The following is a 19532-nucleotide window of genomic DNA, read 5'->3' on the forward strand; positions in this document are numbered from 1 at the left end:
CAGCTCTTGTCGCCGTGACCAACTGACCCATTTGGCCTCGGTTTTTAAGTGTTTTTCCCTCCTCGTTCAGCTCCAGCCCAGGCAGCAGCTGAGCCGGGCCAGCCCAGCCTGTCCAGAGCCCGCTGTGGGGTCCCTGACCCTGGCACGGGTGGGGGTCTCACCCAGGGCTGGGGGCAGCAGGAGTGGCCAAAGCCACCCAAATTCCAAGGGCTGCAACCTGAGCAGCCCCAGCCATTTCGCTAGGAATTGGTATAATTTATTTTCTCCTTTGGGAATTTGCTCCTGGGGCTGGTGGAGCAGCCCGGAGCAGGGGACATCGCAGGGGGGGTGGGACAGCACAGCCAGGGGCTGTCCCAGGGGAGCCGGGGCACTCCAGGACCTCACCTGTTCCCTGGAGCCAAGGACACAGAGAGCTCTTGCCTTTCCCTTCCCAGCACAAGGAGCAAACAGGAGCACCCTGGGGCTTTCACTGACCTGTCCCCATGTCCCCAAAGCCAGCTGGGAGCAGGGACAGGGGACACGGAGCCTCAGTCTCCAGGGAGTGCCCCGCACAGCGCGTCCCGGGCCAGCCGCCAGTCAGAAATGAAGAAAGACCTTTATTTACAGTAAAAAGGAACAAAAATAATATAAAATACCGTGACGCTTCCCGTCTCCCCAGCCCGTCAGCGGCGTGTCTGCCACCCCAACCCAGCCACCACCTCTGTCCTCGGGATGGTGGCACGGGGCCAGCAGCTGCTGGGGGTCATTTGGCACCAACTGAGCCTGGGACACGCGGAGCTCGGTGACAGCTCGGTGGCAGCTCGGTGACGGCTCCGGGTGCAGGTAAAGCTTCCTCCCGGGAAGGGGACAGGCTGCGGGTATTGCACTTGGCTACCGAGGGCAGGGGGACCCTGGCAGGACGCGTCCCCCAGCTGGGCTGGAGGCTCCAGCATCTCCCGGTGCCCGGGGGTCACCCAGCCTTGGAGGTGTCCTTGGTGATGTCCCTGCAGGGGGATGCTCTGTGCCACCCCCTGCAGTGCTGCCCGCAGCGCAGTCCTGGGCGGTGGCAGCGGGATGGGGCTGTCCCCAAAACCCCAGGGTGGCTCTGCAGGACAGGGCTGTCCCCAAGGCCCCAGGGTGGCTCTGCAGGACAGGGCTGTCCCCAAAACCCCAGGGTGGCTCTGCAGGACAGGGCTGTCCCCAAGGCCCCAGGGTGGCTCTGCAGGACAGGGCTGTCCCCAAGGCCCCAGGGTGGCTCTGCAGGACAGGGCTGTCCCCAAAACCCTGGGGTGGCTCTGCAGGACAGGGCTGTCCCCAAAACCCTGGGGTGGCTCTGCAGGACAGGGCTGTCCCCAAGGCTGGGATTCAGGGTGGCTCTGCAGGACAGGGCTGTCCCCAAGGCTGGGATTCAGGGTGGCTCTGCAGGACAGGGCTGTCCCCAAGGCTGGGATTCAGGGTGGCTCTGCAGGACGGGTTCTCCTGCTCTCGGCTCAGGTGGCAGGAGGCTCCCGCGGTGCCCCGGTGCAGGCAGAGGTAGAGCAGGACAGGGCACTGCCAGAGCCCCCGCCGTGCCTGTGGTCACCTTCCCCGGGCAGGATCCGGCTCCAAGGACGAGGATTCCAGCGGGGGATTCGCTCTCCTCCTCCGCGAGCTTTCCCGAGGGACCGGCCGGAGCCTGGGGGGTCCCAGCGCGGGTCCCCCGGCCCAGGGGAGCCCCTCAGGAGGAGAAGCAGAGCCCGCAGCACTCCATGCAGATCTCCAGGCAGTCGGCAGACTCGCAGCACGCGTCGATGATGCCGCAGTCCATGTCGCAGGGCAGGTCGCAGTCCGCGCACTCGCCCGAGTTGCAGCAGCAGCAGCAGATGCAGGAGTCCTCGGAGGTGCAGGAGCCGCAGGTGGCACAGTCCAGCACGATGTTGCAGAGGGTCAGGAACTCGCAGAAGAGGCAGGAGAGGATGCAGTGGACGCAGCAGTCTGGGGAGGAACGCGCGGGTGAGACAGCGCCCGGCACGGGGGATGCTGGGGGAGCAGCACAAGGTGGAAATCCTCCCTCGGGAATCCACAGAAGGGAGGGGAAAAGGGATCAGGAGGCAGCCACTGCCCCGGAGATCTCCCTTAACACTCAGCCCTCAAGAGAGACCAATTTTGGAGGACGGGAGATGGCCCTGCTCAGCCAGAGGATGCCAGGAGGGTCTGGGGGTCCCACTGGGCTCTGGGGATGCCACCCAAGGGATCCCAAGGGATGAGGGGCCTGAGGACCCAGGGAATGGCACCCAAGGGATCCCAAGGGATGAGGGGCCTGAGGACCCAGGGAATGGCACCCAAGGGATCCCAAGGGATGAAGGGCCTGAGGACCCAGGGAATGGCACCCAAGGGATCCCAAGGGATGAAGGGCCTGAGGACCCAGGGAATGGCACCCAAGGGATCCCAAGGGATGAGGGGCCTGAGGACCCAGGGAATGGCACCCAAGGGATCCCAAGGGATGAGGGGCCCGAGGAGAACGGCTGGAAAGAGACCCCCAGGGGACAGGCAGTACCTTCCTGTGCCTCAATGGGGATGTGGGAAGAGGGTGACTTGGAGCTGCCCTTGCTCTTCTTGCTGCTCTGGCTGTTGATGGAGTGGTGTGACTGCAGCTTTCGGTGAGGTTTCTGCGTGCTGGGCACGGCCCGGCAGGTCCCGTTCCCCGTCTCCCCGTTGGCACTGGCCGGGTCTGGCCCCCGTCCGGCGCCGTTGGGCAGCAGGAGGGTGCAGGGCCCCAGGGGCTGCGGGGGTGGCCGCACCTGGGGCTGGCCTGGAGGAGAGAGCAGCGTGTTACCCCCCCTTGCCCTCTCCACCGGGAGAAAGGCGTGCCCAGACCCTGGAGAAAAACGGGAATTCGGTCCCCAGCTGGACACGGGGTGGCCAGGAGGTGATGCTGATGGATTGAGAGGATGGAGATGGAACAGGAGATGTGGAAAAGGTGGCTGGAGGGAAGGAGGCAAAGGCTCCAGAGAGAGGAAGACATGAAATGGAGATTTGTTATGAAGGATGTGCTGAAACTCATCAGAGGACCTGAAGGAAGAGATCTCCCTGCACAGGCAGGAGGGATGAAGCCACCAAGACTGCTGGACAGAGCTCCTGGATGTCCCCACTGCCCTCTGTAAAGCCAGAGCTGAGGCAGCACTGCAGAGCCAGCCTGCTCCTCTCCTCAGCCCTGCAGGAACCGACCACTTCCTTGAGGTCTCCCCAACCTCTGGCTGAACTTCTCTGCAGGAGGAGGAAAATAACTCAGTGCTGTGTCTGTCCCTCCAGCCTCTCCCTCTGCAGCCCCATGTCCTGCCAGGACGCTGCCAGAGCCAGAGGGGTGGCTCAGCCCTTGCCCGGTGTCCGTGGTGCTCTGGGAGAGGGCTGGGAACCAGCACAAGGAACAGGGTTCCAGCACCCATCATCCTCCTCGGGAATGCCACAAATAAAATCAAATCTTTGGCCAAACTTTGCTTTTCCTCTCCCATGGCAGTAAACAAAGGATGATTCAGGAGAGAGGCTCGAGGGCAAAGGCACCTCTTGGCACCAAGGAACAGGAGCTGCTTTCTGTGCAGGGCATGGGAGGGCACAGGGGTGGAGTGGGCACAGGTGGTCCCTGTCCTGCATCCACCAAAATAAAACAGATGGAAGGTGAAAATAAAATAGGTGGAAGACACGAGTGGATGGTCCCAGTGCTTGGTTTTACCAGGCTGAGCTGGGCTCGGGCTGCTCAGGGAGGTTAAACCGGGAGCTTGGTCCTTGAAACCCGCTGGGAAGGGAACTTAAAATAACCAGAGCCGAGCGGGAAGAGTGGGCTGGACGATGGGAGACTGGGGAGACAGAAAACAGGTCTTGGATAAAACAGGAATTGTCTCCTCTCCCTAAAAACCACATGGAGTGTTCAATTCCTGTGTACCCTTGTGCAGTGCCCTCTCCTGCCTCGTGTGTGCACAGAGATGGCTCCGAGGATGACCACGGTGCCCAGGGCTGTGACGGGAAGGGGCTGAACCCGCAGGGAGCCGGGCAGGGGCTGAGTTCAGAGGGAGCCAGCAGCAGCTCAGCAGCCTCAGACGGCAGCTGGATTCTCTGGGATTGCAGCAGGATGCACTTGGCGCTCCCCATTTCGCTGCATTCCTCAGATTAAACTGTTTGTAAATCAAAATCACGCTCTGGCTCCGGCGAGGGGGAGCCAAAGGCAGCCAGGAATCCCACCCCCCCTCAAAGTTAGGGAAAATAGATTCCATTTTTTTAGGACAGCCTTTAAAACATGGGGCCACAGCTCTTCTCAAAGAGGCACCTCCAGCTCCCCAGTAATGTGGGAGTCTGGGCAGGAGTGGGGAGACCAGCCCTGGAAAACCAGGATTTTGGGGAAAACTGCTTGTCTCCAGCTCTTCAATACCCCAAAATCTCCTGGATGTTCACTTTGGATCCCCCCAGCCTGTCCCAGGGCAGCATCACCGGGGTCCCCCTGCTGGGACCCTCCCTGCGCCACTGCCAGGGCTTGGGACGTTGTGGCCACCCAGGTCTGCTGGTCCTGCCTGAGACTCAACACAGACTCCCAGAGCTACAATCCCAGTGTTCCAAAATGCTGGAAAACTGGATTCGAGCAGCAGTGCTGAGTGGAGAGGGCCAGTCCTGGCATTGGTGGGCAAGGACGTGACCCTGCACCCCACAGCCCCTTCTGCCCGGTCCCTCCTGAGCCAGACTGGCACGGCAATGCCACCATCCCATGGGAGAGCCTAAATGTGGTCCCCATGTCCTTCCAAAAGGGGAATAACCCCAAAAAAACCAATGGCGAACCCCCAAGAGCAGTGCAGTGAGGAGCGGGGGACACCAGAGGTGACACTGCTCATTTCCCGGCGAGGAAGAGGAGAGTGCCCAAATCCCCCAAATCCCCGCCAGCCCCGGGGCGGGTGGGGGGCGGCCGGGGGGCTGGGCTGGGCTGGGGAGGGTCCGTGCAGCGGCTGCGGTGTGACTCAGGCGTGCAGAATGTCTGTGGGCAGCCGGCCCAGCTCCCAGATGCTGTGCGAGGGCTCCGCCGCAGGAATCGTGCGCTCTCCCCGCCGCAGCGCCCGCATTTCGCCGCTCTCTCCCCTCCCCTGCCCGCTCTCCGCAGGGACAGCCCCGTTCCCAGCCGCCCTCATCCCGCTGGGAAGCTTCCAGCCCCTCGGAAGGGGAAGCTGCGCTCCCGCATCCAGCAGAGAGGGAATGGCAGCCCGGGAGAGAAGCCCTGGGATCCGGGCTGGCGGCCAGGCAGGGATGGACGGCTCCAGGAGAGCCTCCCACATCTGCCGGCTCCGCTCTCCCTGCCCTGCAGCGGGGGACGGAGCGAGGGCACCCCGGGCGCAGCCCCAGCCCGGCCTTCTCACGGCGGGGACACCGGCAGCACATCTGGGGAGCCCGCCACCGCCTGCAGCAGGAGCAGCTCAGCGGGGACAGCCCGGCTCGGCCTCAGCCCTGGCCTGCACTCGGCAAGGGGAGAAGTGTCCCAGCTCCAGCGAGCGGCGGCTGCAGCCCTGTCCCGGGGCTGTGACACCGGGACATCCCGGGGCTGTGACACCGGGACATCCCGGGGCTGTGACACCGGGACATCCCGGGGCTGTGACACCGGGACATCCCGGGGCTGTGACACCGGGACATCCCGGGGCTGTGACACCGGGACATCCCGGGGCTGTGACACCAGGACATCCCGGGGCTGTGACACCGGGACATCCCGGGGCTGTGCCATGGGGACATCCCGGGACTGTGCCATGGGGACATCCCGGGACTGTGACACCTGGACATCCCGGGGCTGTGACACCGGGACATCCCGGGGCTGTGCCATGGGGACATTCCGGGGCTGTGACACCAGGACATCCCGGGACTGTGCCATGGGGACATTCCGGGGCTGTGACACCAGGACATCCCGGGACTGTGCCATGGGGACATCCCGGGACTGTGACACCGGGACATCCCGGGACTGTGACACCGGGACATCCCGGGACTGTGCCATGGGGACATCCCGGGACTGTGACACCGGGACATCCCGGGACTGTGCCATGGGGACATCCCGGGACTGTGACACCGGGACATCCCGGGACTGTGCCATGGGGACATCCCGGGACTGTGCCATGGGGACATCCCGGGACTGTGCCATGGGGACATCCCGCGGCTGTGCCATGGGGACATCCCGCGGCTGTGACACCGGGACATCCTGTGCCATGGAGACATCCCGGAGCTGTGCCCACGGAAATACCTCACGGCTGTGCCCACAAAAACCTTCTTTGTGGGTGTGCTCTCTCCCGCTTCCCGGGGTTCTGGGGATGCTCCATCCAGCCCCTTTCCCCAGCAGCCTCATCCCTTTCCCAGGGGACCCCAACCCTTCCCAAGGCAGTTCCAGCTGCCCCCGCTCCTCCTCCCAGGGCACCGGGAGCCACCTCGGGTGCCGCCCTTCACTTTCGCCTCTGCGGGTGACTCAAGCTGTGTTCGAGCCCTGATGTGGGGAGGAACAAAGCGAGGAGGGGCCGGGTTCCCACCTCTGCCCGGCTTTTTGATGAGTCCCGCCGCTGCTGAGGGTTTGGGTTAGGGTTGGGGTTGGGGTCTGGGTCTGGGTCTGGGTCTGGGTTTGGGTTTGGGTTTGGGTTTGGGTTAGGGTTAGGGTTAGGGTCAGGGTCTGGGTCTGGGTCTGGGTCTGGGTCTGGGTTTGGGTTGGGTTTGGGTTTGGGTTGGGTTTGGGTTTGGGTTTGGGTTTGGGTTTGGGTTTGGGTTGGGGTTGGGTTTGGGTTGGGGTTGGGTTTGGGTTAGGGTTTGGGTTTGGGTTGGGGTTGGGTTTGGGTTTAGGTTTGGGTTTGGGTTAGGGTTTGGGTTTGGGTTGGGGTTGGGGTTGGGGTTGGGGTTTGGGCTAGGGTTAGGGTTTGGATTAGGGTCAGGGTCTGGGTCTGGGTCTGGGTTAGGGTTTGGGTTTGGATTAGGGTTAGGGTCAGGGTCTGGGTCTGGGTTAGGGTTAGGGTTTGGATTAGGGTCAGGGTCTGGGTCTGGGTCTGGTTTTGGGTTAGGGTCAGGGTCTGGGTCTGGGTCTGGGTCTGGGTTTGGGTTTGGGTTTGGGTTTGGGTTAGGGCCTGGGTTAGGGTTGGGGTTTGGGTTAGGGTTAGGGTTAGGGTTGGGGTTAGGGTTAGGGCCTGGGTTAGGGTTAGGGTTGGGGTTAGGGTTAGGGTTAGGGCCCGGCAGCGCAGGGCGAGGGTCCCGGCCGTGTCCGAGCCGGCACCGAGGGAAACACTCACATGTCACAGCTTCGGGAGCGCCGCACAGCTCGGCCCGGGGGCCTTTCGTCAGCACCGCCGGGGATTTGTCACCTCCCAGGGGTTTGTCCCTCTTCGGCACGGCGGGGCGGGCGGGCGGCCGGGGCTCCGCCGGGGACAGCGCTGGGATCGGCCTCGGGACAGGGAGCGAGGGCTCAGCCACCTCTGCGAGAGAAGCGGGGTTAGAGCTGAGCCCCCCGGGGTGAGCCAAGCTCCCGGGCACTGCCCCGGCCCCGGGCAGGGTGTGGGGCTCTGATTCCCATCGCACACAGAGCGGGGCAAGAGCTGCGGCACGGCTGGGGCTGCATCACCCGGCAGCTGCTCACCCCGCTGCAGCGCCATCCCGAAAAGCCTCCCAAACCCTCACATTCCTTCTCCAAAAAGCCACGGGATCTGGTTACACTCAGCAGCTCAAGCTGGATTTTTCATCCCCCTTCCCATGAAAGGGCCACTGTCTTCCCTGCGGGAGCTGGCTGCCACCTTCCCTCATCCTCCTGCGCTCTGGAGCAGCAGGAACCCCCGCAGGACCCCTCGATGGGACGGGAAAAGCCTGAAAGGAGCCGAGTTATTCCTCACGGGAGAAATCCCGGTACCGAGCACCCCCCTGCAGAAAGCCCGGAGAAGGCAGGACCACCTCCAGCGCTGCTGGGGGCTGGCGGCTCCATCCCACGGGGAATTTGGGGTGCTCAGGGGGGGGCTCCGTGCGATTCCGCTCTGCCCCAGCCCCCTCCCCTCCGCCCCAGCCCTCTGCCCAGCCCCCGGAATAGCAACGTCTTGCACAACAGGGGCTGGAGCGCACTTTATATAAAACTAAATTATAGGCTGGGCAGAGGGAGGGAGAGCAGAGCCATAATTGCCCTGGCTGTAACAGGAGTCCTGCAAGCAGCCAGGGAGGGGAGGGGAAGGGGGAAAGAGACCCGGGACACTTCATTATCCTCGATAAAAGCAGGCTCCCGCACACCAGAGCCCAGCAGGAAGGAGGGCAATTACGGATAACTAAAAGGAGCCTAAGGAGGGAAGTTGGGGGGTTCCAGCTGCACCCCGGCATCAGCAGGAGCCTGGAAATGCAGCAGAGGGGCTGCAGCCGGTCTGGAGTGGCTCTCCAGGGGTCTCCCAGCTCCACAAGACCTTCCAAAGTCATCCACGTGCCTCAGTTTCCCCTCTGCCCTCCCCGGGGGGCAGATCCAGCCTGGGGTGCTGGAGCTCCTGAGATTTTGAGGGAAGAAAACTTCACCCCAGCACGGAGCCCTGCTCACAGCTCTCACGGGTGAGGCGATTCTGGGGCTCAACCAGGGGAAATCCAGCAGCTCCAGCTGAATTTTGCACAGCAGCATCGGCTCCAAATCCCAATGGAGCGTGAGTGTGTGAGCCCCAGATGGGAGGAGAGCCATTCCCATGGCTCTGGAAAGCCTGGAGCAAAACGGAGAGGGGAGGAGAGCAGGCTGTCATCTCCCCGTGGGTGTAGAGGTGAATAACATCCACACATTGCTGCATCCACAGCCTCTGTCATGTCCCAACCTGGACTGGCCCAAGCCAGCCCTGATCCAAAGCCAAACGTGAAATCCTGAGGGATGAGGAGCTCTGAGTGGAGCCAGAGGTGTCCAGGGCAGGGCACAGAGGGTGAAGCTCCCACAGAGTCCCTGGGAAGGAACAGGAGCTCTGGTTTCTGCTGTGAGATGCCCAGAGCGTGTTCAGGCCTTAAAACCCCCCAGGGCTGCTCACAACAGCCACATCATCACCAGCTCCCCTTCCCTGCAGGTCAGAGATTGGGAAAGAGAGCTGGAAAATCGGGTGCAGCAGCAGGAGAAGGGCTGGCACAGGGAGAGCTCCAGCAGATCCCTGTCCCTGCCCCTCTGTGCTGCCTCCAGAGCATCCCTTGCCCCCTCTGTGCCCTTTCCTGGGGATGAGACCAGTCTGGAGCTCTGTGGGATGGATCCACAGGGATATCCAGGGTGCTGCTCTGGCTGGGATGGAGCCCAGGCTCGTCCCTGCCGTGTCCACACTTGTAATTACCCTGCACAAGGGCTCACACACAACCACAGCCACGCAGGGAGGAAGGTGGCAATTAAATTAACTCCCCCGGGAACAAGCTGGCCAGGAGAGGGACAGAAATAGGCAGGAGTGAAGTTTGGGTGAGTTGATCCTTCCCAGCCTCACATCCCAGCTGCTGTAGGGCCACGGGGAACGTGGGGATGGTGCTGACCCCCAGCCCCCCCTGGGAATGGGGTGGGAAAGGCTCTGCCTGCCCTGGGGTCACAGCCTGACCCCTGAAACTGGACACGAGTGGGCTCAGCACAGACCCCACAGGCTCCTGCCCAAAGCTCCCTGCCCCTCAAGATCCACAGGGAATGCTCAGGGAATGCCCTGGGAATGCAGAGGGATGTCCTGGGAAATGCTCCCAAAATGCCCCCAGGAAGAGGCAGTGGCTCTGCTGGCACAGGGAGAGGTGAACAGACCCTTCCATCACTGGCACAGGCTCATCCCACAGCTCCCAGCTCCCTCTCCTTTAAATTGCCCCAGTCCCTGCTCCAGGGGTGCCCTGCCAAGCTGAGGGCCCTGGATCCCTTCTCCCCTTCTCCCAGCAGAGCAGGGACCGGCTCCTTCCCTCCCCTGCTGGCCCAGAACGGGACCAGGCTTGGCCTGAACCCAACAGGTTTAAAACCAACCACGAGCCCAGGAAAAGCCCTAAGGTGAGCTGGCCTTTGGGATGGGACTTGTCTCACTTTTTTCCCAAACTCCTGCAGCCCCAGACTCTTCCTGGCCGGGCCAAATCCTGCTCAGAGCCTGGGGTGAGTCCAAGCCTCTGCTCCCCGAGCACAAGGGAGATGTGGGGGAGGCTCAGAGCTCTGGTTTTTGGGAACAGAGGTAACGAGGCATTCAGAACCAATAATTTCAGCTTCAGTCAATCACAGCACTGCCCTAAGGTACCAGAGATCAGGGAATTGATAGATGTGGAGCTACTTTCTTTTGCCAAGCCCAGGACATGCACATGGAGCTGGTTTTCTGATTATTCTCCCCAGTCCCAAGGTCCAAATCCATCCGTCATGGAAGTCCTGAGATGTCAGTGAGCTCCAAAGTCCATCAGGGGGGTGGGAAAATAGGAGAGGAGAGAGGAGGGATGCAGAGAAGCTGGAAGGTTTCGTGGCTGTAACTGAGGATCCCGTAAAACTCCTGCAAAGTGCAAAGTACCAACATCCCTCTGGGAATGCAGGGAGGCCCTGGGGAATGTGGGAGCTTCAGGGGCTCTGATCAGGAGAAAAGCTCTTTGTGCTGCGGGTGGGAAGCACACAGAGTTCCTGATGAGCTGAGCTCAGCATTCCCAAAGAGCTGGACAAGCAAAAGGCAGGAGCAGCATCCTGGAGGGAGCTGGGATGAGGCAGAGCTTCTCCAGCAGCACAAACACGAGCCACAGCTCCCCCAGACCTGCAGATTCCCTTCTCCCAGCTGGCCGTGGTGCCCAGAACTCCAGAGGATGTGGGAAGACGCAAAGCTGGAGCTGTGGTTTGGGGTCAAACCCACCCAGAGTGTCCTGTGGCTCCTGCTCAGCATTCCTGGGCTCTGGCTGATGATCCTCACGGATCCTGGGGTCTCATTTCCCTGTCCCTCTTGCTCCCGAGTCCCTTTGGCTCTGAGGGGAGGAATCTGGTGGCAGGAGAGGGATGGGCACGTCCACAGTCCCAGGGATGGACAGAAAGGGAGGAAAACTTCTCCAGCAAGGAGCTAAAGAGAGGCTGGATTGGGGAATGTGGAAACTTGGACAGGCAGATGTTGGGTGCCGACCAAAAGGGGTCTCAGCACATCTGGATCCACATCTGAGCTCCTGGGGAGCACCCAAAACCAAGGGGTGCAGCTCCTGCCAGCCTGGGGACACCCAGGAGAGCCCCTTCTCCCAGCCTTTAATCCCTTGGGAATGGCTGGACGGGGAGCAGGGAATGCTGGATGGAGGCAGCTCGGCTCTGTTCGCCTCGGGAGCGCTCTGCTCTCCTTTTCATGCAGATAAAACCAGCCTGAGATCTCTCCTGCTTCTCCTGGCACAACCAAGTGCCTGCCTGGCCTATTCCAGGGATATCCCAGGGATATCCCAGCCCCAGGGATATTCCAGGGATATCCCAGGGATATTCCAGGGATATTCCAGGGATATTCCAGGGATATTCCAGGTTTCCAGTGCAGAAGAGATGGTACTGGAGGAAATCCTTCCCATCCCTTGAGCCAGGGGGGAGCAGAGGGAAGCAAAATCCTGGTTTGAAAGTTTGCTCACCATTGGAAAAATCCCAACACCTTATTTACATTCAGTCTGAAATTCGTGCACCAGGGCTGCCTCCAACTCTGGGATAGGCAGGGAAAGGAAAAGGAGGGTGGGAAGGGAAGGAGAGATTCTCAAAGCACAGATCCAGCTTTGCTTCCCACCTGGAAAAGCTTTGGCCTCTCTGCTCACCTGGGCAAAGCTTTGGATAAACAGTTCTGGGACAACGAGAAATCCAGTAAAAAAAATAAAATAAATAAAATAAAAAGTGTTTTCTATGAGAAGTGACTTCCTAAATGCACAAAAAGCAAAACAAAGCAAAAAAAACCCACAAAAACCCCGAATAGCTCAGCAGGCTGGGAGTTGTTGTTATTTGTTATTTATAGAATTTGGGTGGGAAGGGAGGGAGGAATTTTGGGGCCAGACAGGCCAGGACCAGCGTCCATCCCGTCCATCCCTGCTGGGAGTTTGACCTCGGTGACAAAACCCCCACTCCAGGTTTATTTGTCCCTACAAATCCCATCCCTCCAAGGCCCTCGTGGCTCCAACTGGCTCCTGCCAAACCAAATTCATGGAAGAATTGCTCCTATGAGGGGTTTCAAGGAAGATAAAATACAAATTCCCTGCAAGAAGCACCTCTGACATTGAGGGAATTTGGGAGGAATTATTCCTTATGCAGAAAGAATGGATTTAATGTAAATATATTTACATTTTATGGGTATTAAAGCACCGTTCCAGTGTGGAGCTGCAAGGGAAGAAGGGATTTTTAAGCCTGGACTGGAAAACAGGGACAACAAAACTTCCCAGGATACAAACCTGGGAAGGACCAGGTTCCTCTCCTCATCTCCCAGCACCAGACCTGGGATCTGCCTCATCCCAAAACCAACATAAAACATCCCAAACGCCTGTGGGGACAGGGAATGGGGGAAAACGATGGGAAAACGGGGGAAAAACCCAGACTGGGGCTGAATTTGAGCTGGAGACGCACCTGGGGCAGGATAACTCGCCAAAAAATGGAAAATCTGGGAAAATCAGGAGAGCCTGGCATGGAGGAAGGACACGGGAGGAAATCCTGGGTGTCCTTAAGGAAAAGCAATTATCCCTGAAGCCTGGAAAGCAGTGAAGGCGAGGCCTATCAGATCCAAGGAGATTCTGGGAATTACAGAGCAGGGAGAAATTATGGAGGGAGTAATTAAGGCCCAAGCCAGGGTGGTAATTGGGTAACCTTGGGGGTTAAACCAGCACAGGTCCTGCCAGGGAAAATTTGTGTCTTCCCGACCTAAGTCCTTAAAAAAAAGTTAATTGAGGAGAGGATCAACGGGAGCTGCTATTAACCAGGATAATAATTTGCATTTCTCCAGCCCCTTTCATCCCAGCAGAGACTGAAAGCAGGGCCCATCCCACCTTCCCTGAGCTCCAGGGATTTTCCTGAAAAAAAACCTGCCTGGCTTGGTGGGGAAACTGAGGCACGAGAATGGGATTTTCCCAAAGAAATATCCCGTGGAGATGGAGCCCAAAACTCCTCTGTAGGTTGGAGCTTCTGCCATGCCCAGATCCCAAAGCAGATTCCAAAATCTGGGACACGGGAAGGGATTTTGGGGCCGTCCTGGGGGTGCTGGTGCCCATCCCACAGGAGGGGGAAACTCCAGGAATGGAAAATTCCAGGGGAAAAAAATCACCAGAACTGCAGCAAATACCCCGAGGAGGGCTTGGATTTCTGCAGCTCCCAGGCAGGCGCTTTCCAAGGAAATTCAATCAGGAGCTGGAGCAGGGGCGACACAGCCCCAAGGCCCGGATTTGTTTTGCTCAAACCCAGAAACTTTGAAGAGAGCCAGAAATCTGCTTTTTTTTTTTTTTTCTTTTTTTTTTTTGGTTTTGTTTTTTTCTTGTGTTTCTTTTTCTTTGTCAGTTTTGCTGTTGTTCAGAGAACAAACACGAGGGAAGCATTTTCAGGAGCTTGGGAATAAGAACAGAAATGCTGCAAAAAAGCCTTTCTGTGGGGTAAAAAAAATAAGTTTTGTATTTTTCAGGGCTTTTTTGGGAGGGGTTCTTTGCACTCCTGCATGAAATTCTGCAATCCTGCATTGAAATCAGTGCTGAGACAAGGAAAAAACCCATTTATTTTAGGGTTTTTCTTGGTTCTTACCCCTGTCCAGAGCAGGATAATCCCAGTTAAGGGTTCCTGAGCGATGTGGCCCCAATTCCTGCTGAGAATTCCCTGCTTGGGGCACCAGGGATATTTTGGGTCTGGATGTTTCGTGTTTGGGGCTGAGCACGCGAAAGCTTTTTCCGCCTCCTCTTACACCTCGAGGCAAAATCCTCGGGAACAGGCAGAAGGAATTAAGGAAAAATGCGTGTCCCAAAATCCGAGCCGGGACACAGCCACGGGCTGGGGACATGGAGGTGGCAAAAGTCCCGCTGGGAAGGGGGAGGGAGGTGGGAATGAAAAGCCAAGGGAATTTTTTGCTTCTGGAGATGGATTTGTCTTCACCATCTTCACATGGAGGAGGAGGAAGAGGAGGAAAGAGCCTCTCCTGCTTTCCTTGTTCCCCCAAGCGAAAAACTCCTGGTTTTCCCTCCTGTTTTCTGCTAATTCCTCTGAAAAATAATTACTGGGGCAGACAGAGGCCTCTTCTCTCTGCAAACTACCTGTGGCTATTTTGGGGCCTTGGTTTGCCGTGTCCCCGTCCCTGCTGGCTGGGGAGGAGCTGTGGTGGCACCCAGCAGATGCCAGGGAACAAAACTCCGGGAAAAAAGCTGGAAAACAGCAGCAAAGCCCACCTGAGCTGCCCAGCACCCGCTGAGCTGCTCCAAACCACCCCAGCACCTCCGGTTTCCCCGGTTATTCCTCAATCTGGGTGTATCCAAACGAGCCAATCCCTCTGTAAAACTTGGGAAAGGGAATGGAGGGAGAATTCCCAGGCTTGGAGCTGCGTGACAGAGCCGCTGGCCCCGGCCCAAGGCAGCAGAGCTCTGCACCCAAATGTCCCAGGGACAGACAGACACGGCGGGGCCCGGCCCCTCTGCCCCCCCAAAATCACACAGACAGGGGAGGAGAGGTGGGAGCGAGGATTTGGGATGGGACAGTGAGGATTTGGGATGGGACAGTGAGGATTTGGGGTGGGACAGTGAGGATTTGGGACGGGGAGCACAGATTTGGGGTGGGACAGTGAGGATTTGGGATGGGACAATACAGATTTGGGATGGGACAGTGAGGATTTGGGATGGGACAATACAGATTTGGGGTGGGACAGTGAGGATTTGGGATGGGGAGCACAGATTTGGGGTGGGACAGTGAGGATTTGGGGTGGGACAGCGCGGATTTGGGATGGCACAGTGAGGATTTGAGGTGGGACAATACAGATTTGGGGTGGGACAGCGCGGATTTGGGATGGCACAGTGAGGATTTGGGGTGGGACAGTGAGGATTTGGGATGGCACAGTGAGGATTTGGGGTGGGACAGTGAGGATTTGGGATGGCACAGTGAGGATTTGGGATGGCACAGTGAGGATTTGGGGTGGGACAGTGCGGATTTGGGATGGCACAGTGAGGATTTGGGGTGGGACAGTGAGGATTTGGGATGGGACAGTGAGGATTTGGGGTGGCACAGTGAGGATTTGGGATGGGGAGCAGGGATTTGGGGCGGGACAGCACGGATTTGGGGTGGGACAGTGAGGATTTGGGGTGGGGAGCACAGATTTGGGGTGGCACAGTGAGGATTTGGGGTGGGACAGCACAGAGCTGCTCCCTGAGGAGGGGCAGGGGTGGAATTGAGGCTCTGGAGCCTGGGCAGGTGGGAATTAGGGAGACCCCCTCGCCCTCCCCATGCTGCAGAGGAGTCTGAAGGAGGCAAATTCAGTCCAGCTCTGCTCAGGTTCACACCCTGGGTCCCCTCTGGAGGAGCTGAGGAAGAGAAGGGGGATTTGGGATGGAAATGAGACCCCTTCAAGGTGGGAACGCAGGACTGGGCACTCATGGATGCCCCTCAAACAGGGAACAAGGACAACAGGTCCCCAAAACAGGGACACCCCAAACTGGGCACTCCTGGATGTCCCTCCAAGATGGGAAAACAGAACTGGGAACTCCTGGATGTCTCTCCAAGATGGAAAAACAGAACTGGGCACTCCTGGATGTCCCTCCAAGATGGAAAAACAGAACTGGGGGCTCCTGGATGTCCCTCCAAGATGGAAAAACAGAACTGGGGGCTCACAGATGTCCCTCCAAGATGGGAAAACAGAACTGGGGGCTCCTGGATGTCTCTCCAAGATGGAAAAACAGAACTGGGGGCTCACAGATGTCTCTCCAAGATGGAAAAACAGAACTGGGGGCTCACAGATGTCTCTCCAAGATGGAAAAACAGAACTGGGGGCTCACAGATGTCTCTCCAAGATGGGAAAACAGAACTGGGCACTCCTGGATGTCCCTCCAAGATGGGAAAACAGAACTGGGGGCTCACAGATGTCTCTCCAAGATGGGAACACCCAACTGGGGGCTCACAGATGTCCCCAGGCACCTCAGGCAGGTCCCAGCTGGGATCTGAACCACTCCCCACCCACCCCCAGCTCCCGTGTGGCCACAGGGAAGGCAGCAAAGCTCCAAACCCATTCTCCCCAAAGCACTCAACAGGTTTTAAAGCCGCTTTTTAAAATCCCCCCAGCTGCTGGAACAGGAGCCGGGCTGGGGACGAGCTCCTCGCAAAAAGCTCTTTGCATTCCCAGCTCAGCATTTCCCACCTGGAAAAGGAAGGAAATGCAGGGAAATCAGCCCCGTGCAGCTGCCTGGGCCCCGGGACACGGCTGCAGGGGCTGAGCTTGGAGCAGAGCTCGGCCGGGAAAGCGGAGCATCCAGCTGGAAGAGCAGGGGGAAGAGAACAAGAGGATGAATTCTCCAAGCCCCGAGCTCCGGGCCAAAGCCAACACGGGCCCGCTCCAGCTGTGCCGGATCCCGGGCTCCCGCCGCTCCGCTCAGCCCGATTTTTGGAGATTTTGGAAGTGAGGAGTGGATTTGGTCTCTTTTGGGGTGCTGTGTCCCTCCAGCCTCCTGCTCTGCTGGATTTGAGTCTCCCCGTGGGATTTAATGCAGTTTCTGCACGTGGAGCTCAGCGGGGACAGCACCGGGAGCCCCCGACCCAGAGGGGCTCCGGGGGGCTCAGCTCTGCCCCGTGGGAAAAGCGAGGATTCCCCAAACTTCTCCATTCCCCTCTCCACGGCCTGATCCCCGTAACCCGGCAGAGCTGCAGAGCAGCCCCTCACCCCCATCCCTCGGGGGGCTTCAACCCACGGCCTCCCCCCGGCTGCTCCCTGCGCTTGGCCCCGGGACAGGAACTGCTGCAGAGGGTTTGGGATGTGAAATCCCGGCGGGCTCCCGGCAGCTGCTGAGCTCACACACAGACACAGACACAGGCACAGGCACGGGAAAACACTGCCGGGGCACCAACACCCCCAGGTACTCACAATCATCACACCCAGACACTGCCAGGGGCACCAACACCCCCCCAGGTACTCACAATCATCACATCCAAACACTGCCAGGGGCACCAACACCCCCAGGTACTCACAATCATCACACCCAAACACTGCCAGGGGCACCAACACCCCCAGGTACTCACAATCATCACACCCAAACACTGCCGGGGCACCAACACCCCCAGGTACTCACAATCATCACACCCAAACACTGCCAGGGGCACCAACACCCCCCAGATGTTCACAAACATCCCCCCAGATGTTCACAATCACACCCAAACACTGCCAGGGGCACCAACACCCCCCAGATGTTCACAAACATCCCCCCAGATGTTCACAATCACACACAAACATCCCCCCAGATGTTCACAATCACACACAAACACCCCCCCAGATGTTCACAATCACACACAGACAGTGCCAGGGGCACCAACACCCCCCCAGATGTTCACAAACACCCCCCAGATGTTCACAATCACACACAGACACTGCCAGGGGCACCAACACTCCCCCCAGATGTTCACAATCCTGCACACACCCCCAGATATTCACAATCACACACAAACACACCCAAACACTGCCAGGGGCACCAACACCCCCCCCCAGATGTTCACAAACATCCCCCCAGATGTTCACAAACATCCCCCCAGATGTTCACAATCACACACAAACACCCCCCCAGATGTTCACAAACACCCCCCCAGATGTTCACAATCCTGCACACACCCCCAGATATTCACAATCACATACAAACACCCCCCAGATGTTCACAAACATCCCCCCAGATGTTCATGATCTTTCACACACACCCCCAGATATTCACAATCACAGACAGACAGTGCCAGGGGCACCAACACCCCCCCAGATGTTCACAAACATCCCCCCAGATGTTCACAAACATCCCCCCAGATGTTCACAATCCTGCACACACCCCCCCAGATGTTCACAGCCCCACACAAACACTCACACAAACACTCGGCCATGCGTTCTGCCCCCCCGGCCGTGCCTTCACCCTTCCCCTGCCCGCTCTCGGTGCCCAGCGCTGCATCCCCACCCCCCAAACTCTGAGCCGGTCCCCCGAGACGCGCACAGCCCCAGCCCTGCACACACACATTCATTCACCCAGCCCTCATCCAGGGGCCCTGCACACACCCCCCTCTCCTCTTCACACCCCACCCGCGCTCCACAGCCTTTTCCGGGATCCCAAAACCTTTCCTGGGATCCCAAAACCTTCCCCAAACCCTCCCCGGGATCCCAAAACCTTCCCCGGGATCCCAAAATCCTCCCCGGGATCCCAAAACCATTCCTGGGATCCCAAAACCCTCCCTGGGATCCCAAAACCTTCCCCGGGATCCCAAAACCTTCCCTGGGATCCCAAAACCTTCCCCGGGATCCCAAAACCTTCCCTGGGATCCCAAAATCCTCCCCGGGATCCCAAAACCTTCTCCAGGATCCCCAAACCTTTCCTGGGATCCCAAAACCCTCCCCAGGATCCCAAAAACTTCCCCGGGATCCCAAAACCCTCCCTGGGATCCCAAAACCCTCCCCGGGATCCCAAAACCTTCTCCAGGATCCCCAAACCTTCCCCGGGATCCCAAAATCCTCCCCGGGATCCCAAAACCTTCTCCAGGATCCCCAAACCATTCCTGGGATCCCAAAACCCTCCCTGGGATCCCAAAACCTTTCCTGGGATCCCAAAAACTTCCCCGGGATCCCAAAACCCTCCCCGGGATCCCAAAACCTTCCCCAAACCCTCCCCGGGATCCCACAGCCTTCCCCGCGGCCCCAAGTGGGGGGCACACAGGAGCCCCCTACTCGTGCACACACCCGGCCACGCTCACCCCCCTCCAGCCGCGCCCCCCTTTGTCCCCTCCGCGCCCCCCTTTGTCCCCTGCGTGTCCCCCGTACCTGGCGGCGGTACCGGCCGGGCCCGGGGCTGCTCCGGGGGGCTCGGCCGGGGGCTGGCGGGCCGGGACATGGGTGCGGGGGCTGGAGCGGGGCTCGGAGCGGGGCTCGGAGCCGGGCCCGTCTCACCTGGGGCCCCGCGGGGCTCCGCGCCCGCCCCGCGCCCGCCCCGCGTCCCCCGGCGCTGGGGGCCGGCCGGAGCTGCCTCTGGGCTGGGCTTCTTCGGGGCTTTTTGGGTTTTTTTTTTTTTTTTTCTTTCCCAATTCTTTCCAAAAATAAAAGAAGAAAACAAAACGCGCGCGCGCGCACACACACAAAAAAAATAAAAAAAATTAAAAAAAAGAAAGAGAGAGAGAAAAATCTAATTAAATAAAAATAAATAAAAATAAATGAAAGAGGTTGGGAACTGAAACACGCGGCCAAACCCGCGCCCGCAGCGCTCCGGGAGCTTCTGCTGGAGGCTGGAGCGGCGCCGGGACAGGGGAGAGGCTCGGGGCAGGCGGAGGTGGCTCCCGGGGCCAGCCTCGGATTTGGGATTTCACAGCCGTGCTGAGCAGGGCTGGGACCCCCCGAGGAAAACTGCGGGGGAGCGGCGGGGCTGAGCTGGGCTCGGGACCCCCGGGTGGGTGCTGGAGCCCCCGGGTGGGTGTTTGGAGACCC

The 19532-nt window shown here is 59.2% G+C and overlaps 1 protein-coding gene across 2 annotated transcripts; it reads right to left on the reverse strand.

The window, feature by feature from the left end:
- Window positions 1–583: 583 nt before the first annotated feature.
- MDFI (MyoD family inhibitor) lies at window positions 584–19057 on the reverse strand. 2 transcript variants are annotated; one of them, XM_086861992.1, is made up of 4 exons: window positions 18876–19057; window positions 7242–7424; window positions 2516–2770; window positions 584–1953 (listed from the first exon to the last, which is right to left on the reverse strand). In XM_086861992.1, exons 1-4 carry the CDS (start codon window positions 18943–18945, stop codon window positions 1697–1699), a joined length of 765 nt encoding a protein of 254 aa, XP_086718118.1. In that variant the 5' UTR covers window positions 18946–19057; the 3' UTR covers window positions 584–1696. The 2 variants fall into 2 exon arrangements, with proteins under 2 accessions (XP_086718118.1, XP_023798044.2); XM_023942276.2 differs by lacking the exons at window positions 7242–7424; window positions 18876–19057 and having other exon boundaries at window positions 2516–4889.
- Between the last annotated feature and the right edge of the window lie 475 nt (window positions 19058–19532).

The sequence above is a fragment of the Cyanistes caeruleus genome, chromosome 24 (genome assembly GCF_971803275.1).
Source record: "Cyanistes caeruleus chromosome 24, bCyaCae1.hap1.1, whole genome shotgun sequence".
Taxonomy (NCBI): domain Eukaryota; kingdom Metazoa; phylum Chordata; class Aves; order Passeriformes; family Paridae; genus Cyanistes; species Cyanistes caeruleus.

Coding starts and splice junctions, on each gene's coding strand:
- MDFI (XM_023942276.2), bottom strand. CDS start 3,470: ATGGGAGAGGAAAAGCAAAGTTTGGCCAAAGATTTGATTTTATTTGTG. Junction 1,954..2,515: donor CCCCATTGAGGCACAGGAAG/GTACTGCCTGTC, acceptor GTTCCTCCCCAG/ACTGCTGCGTCCACTGCATC.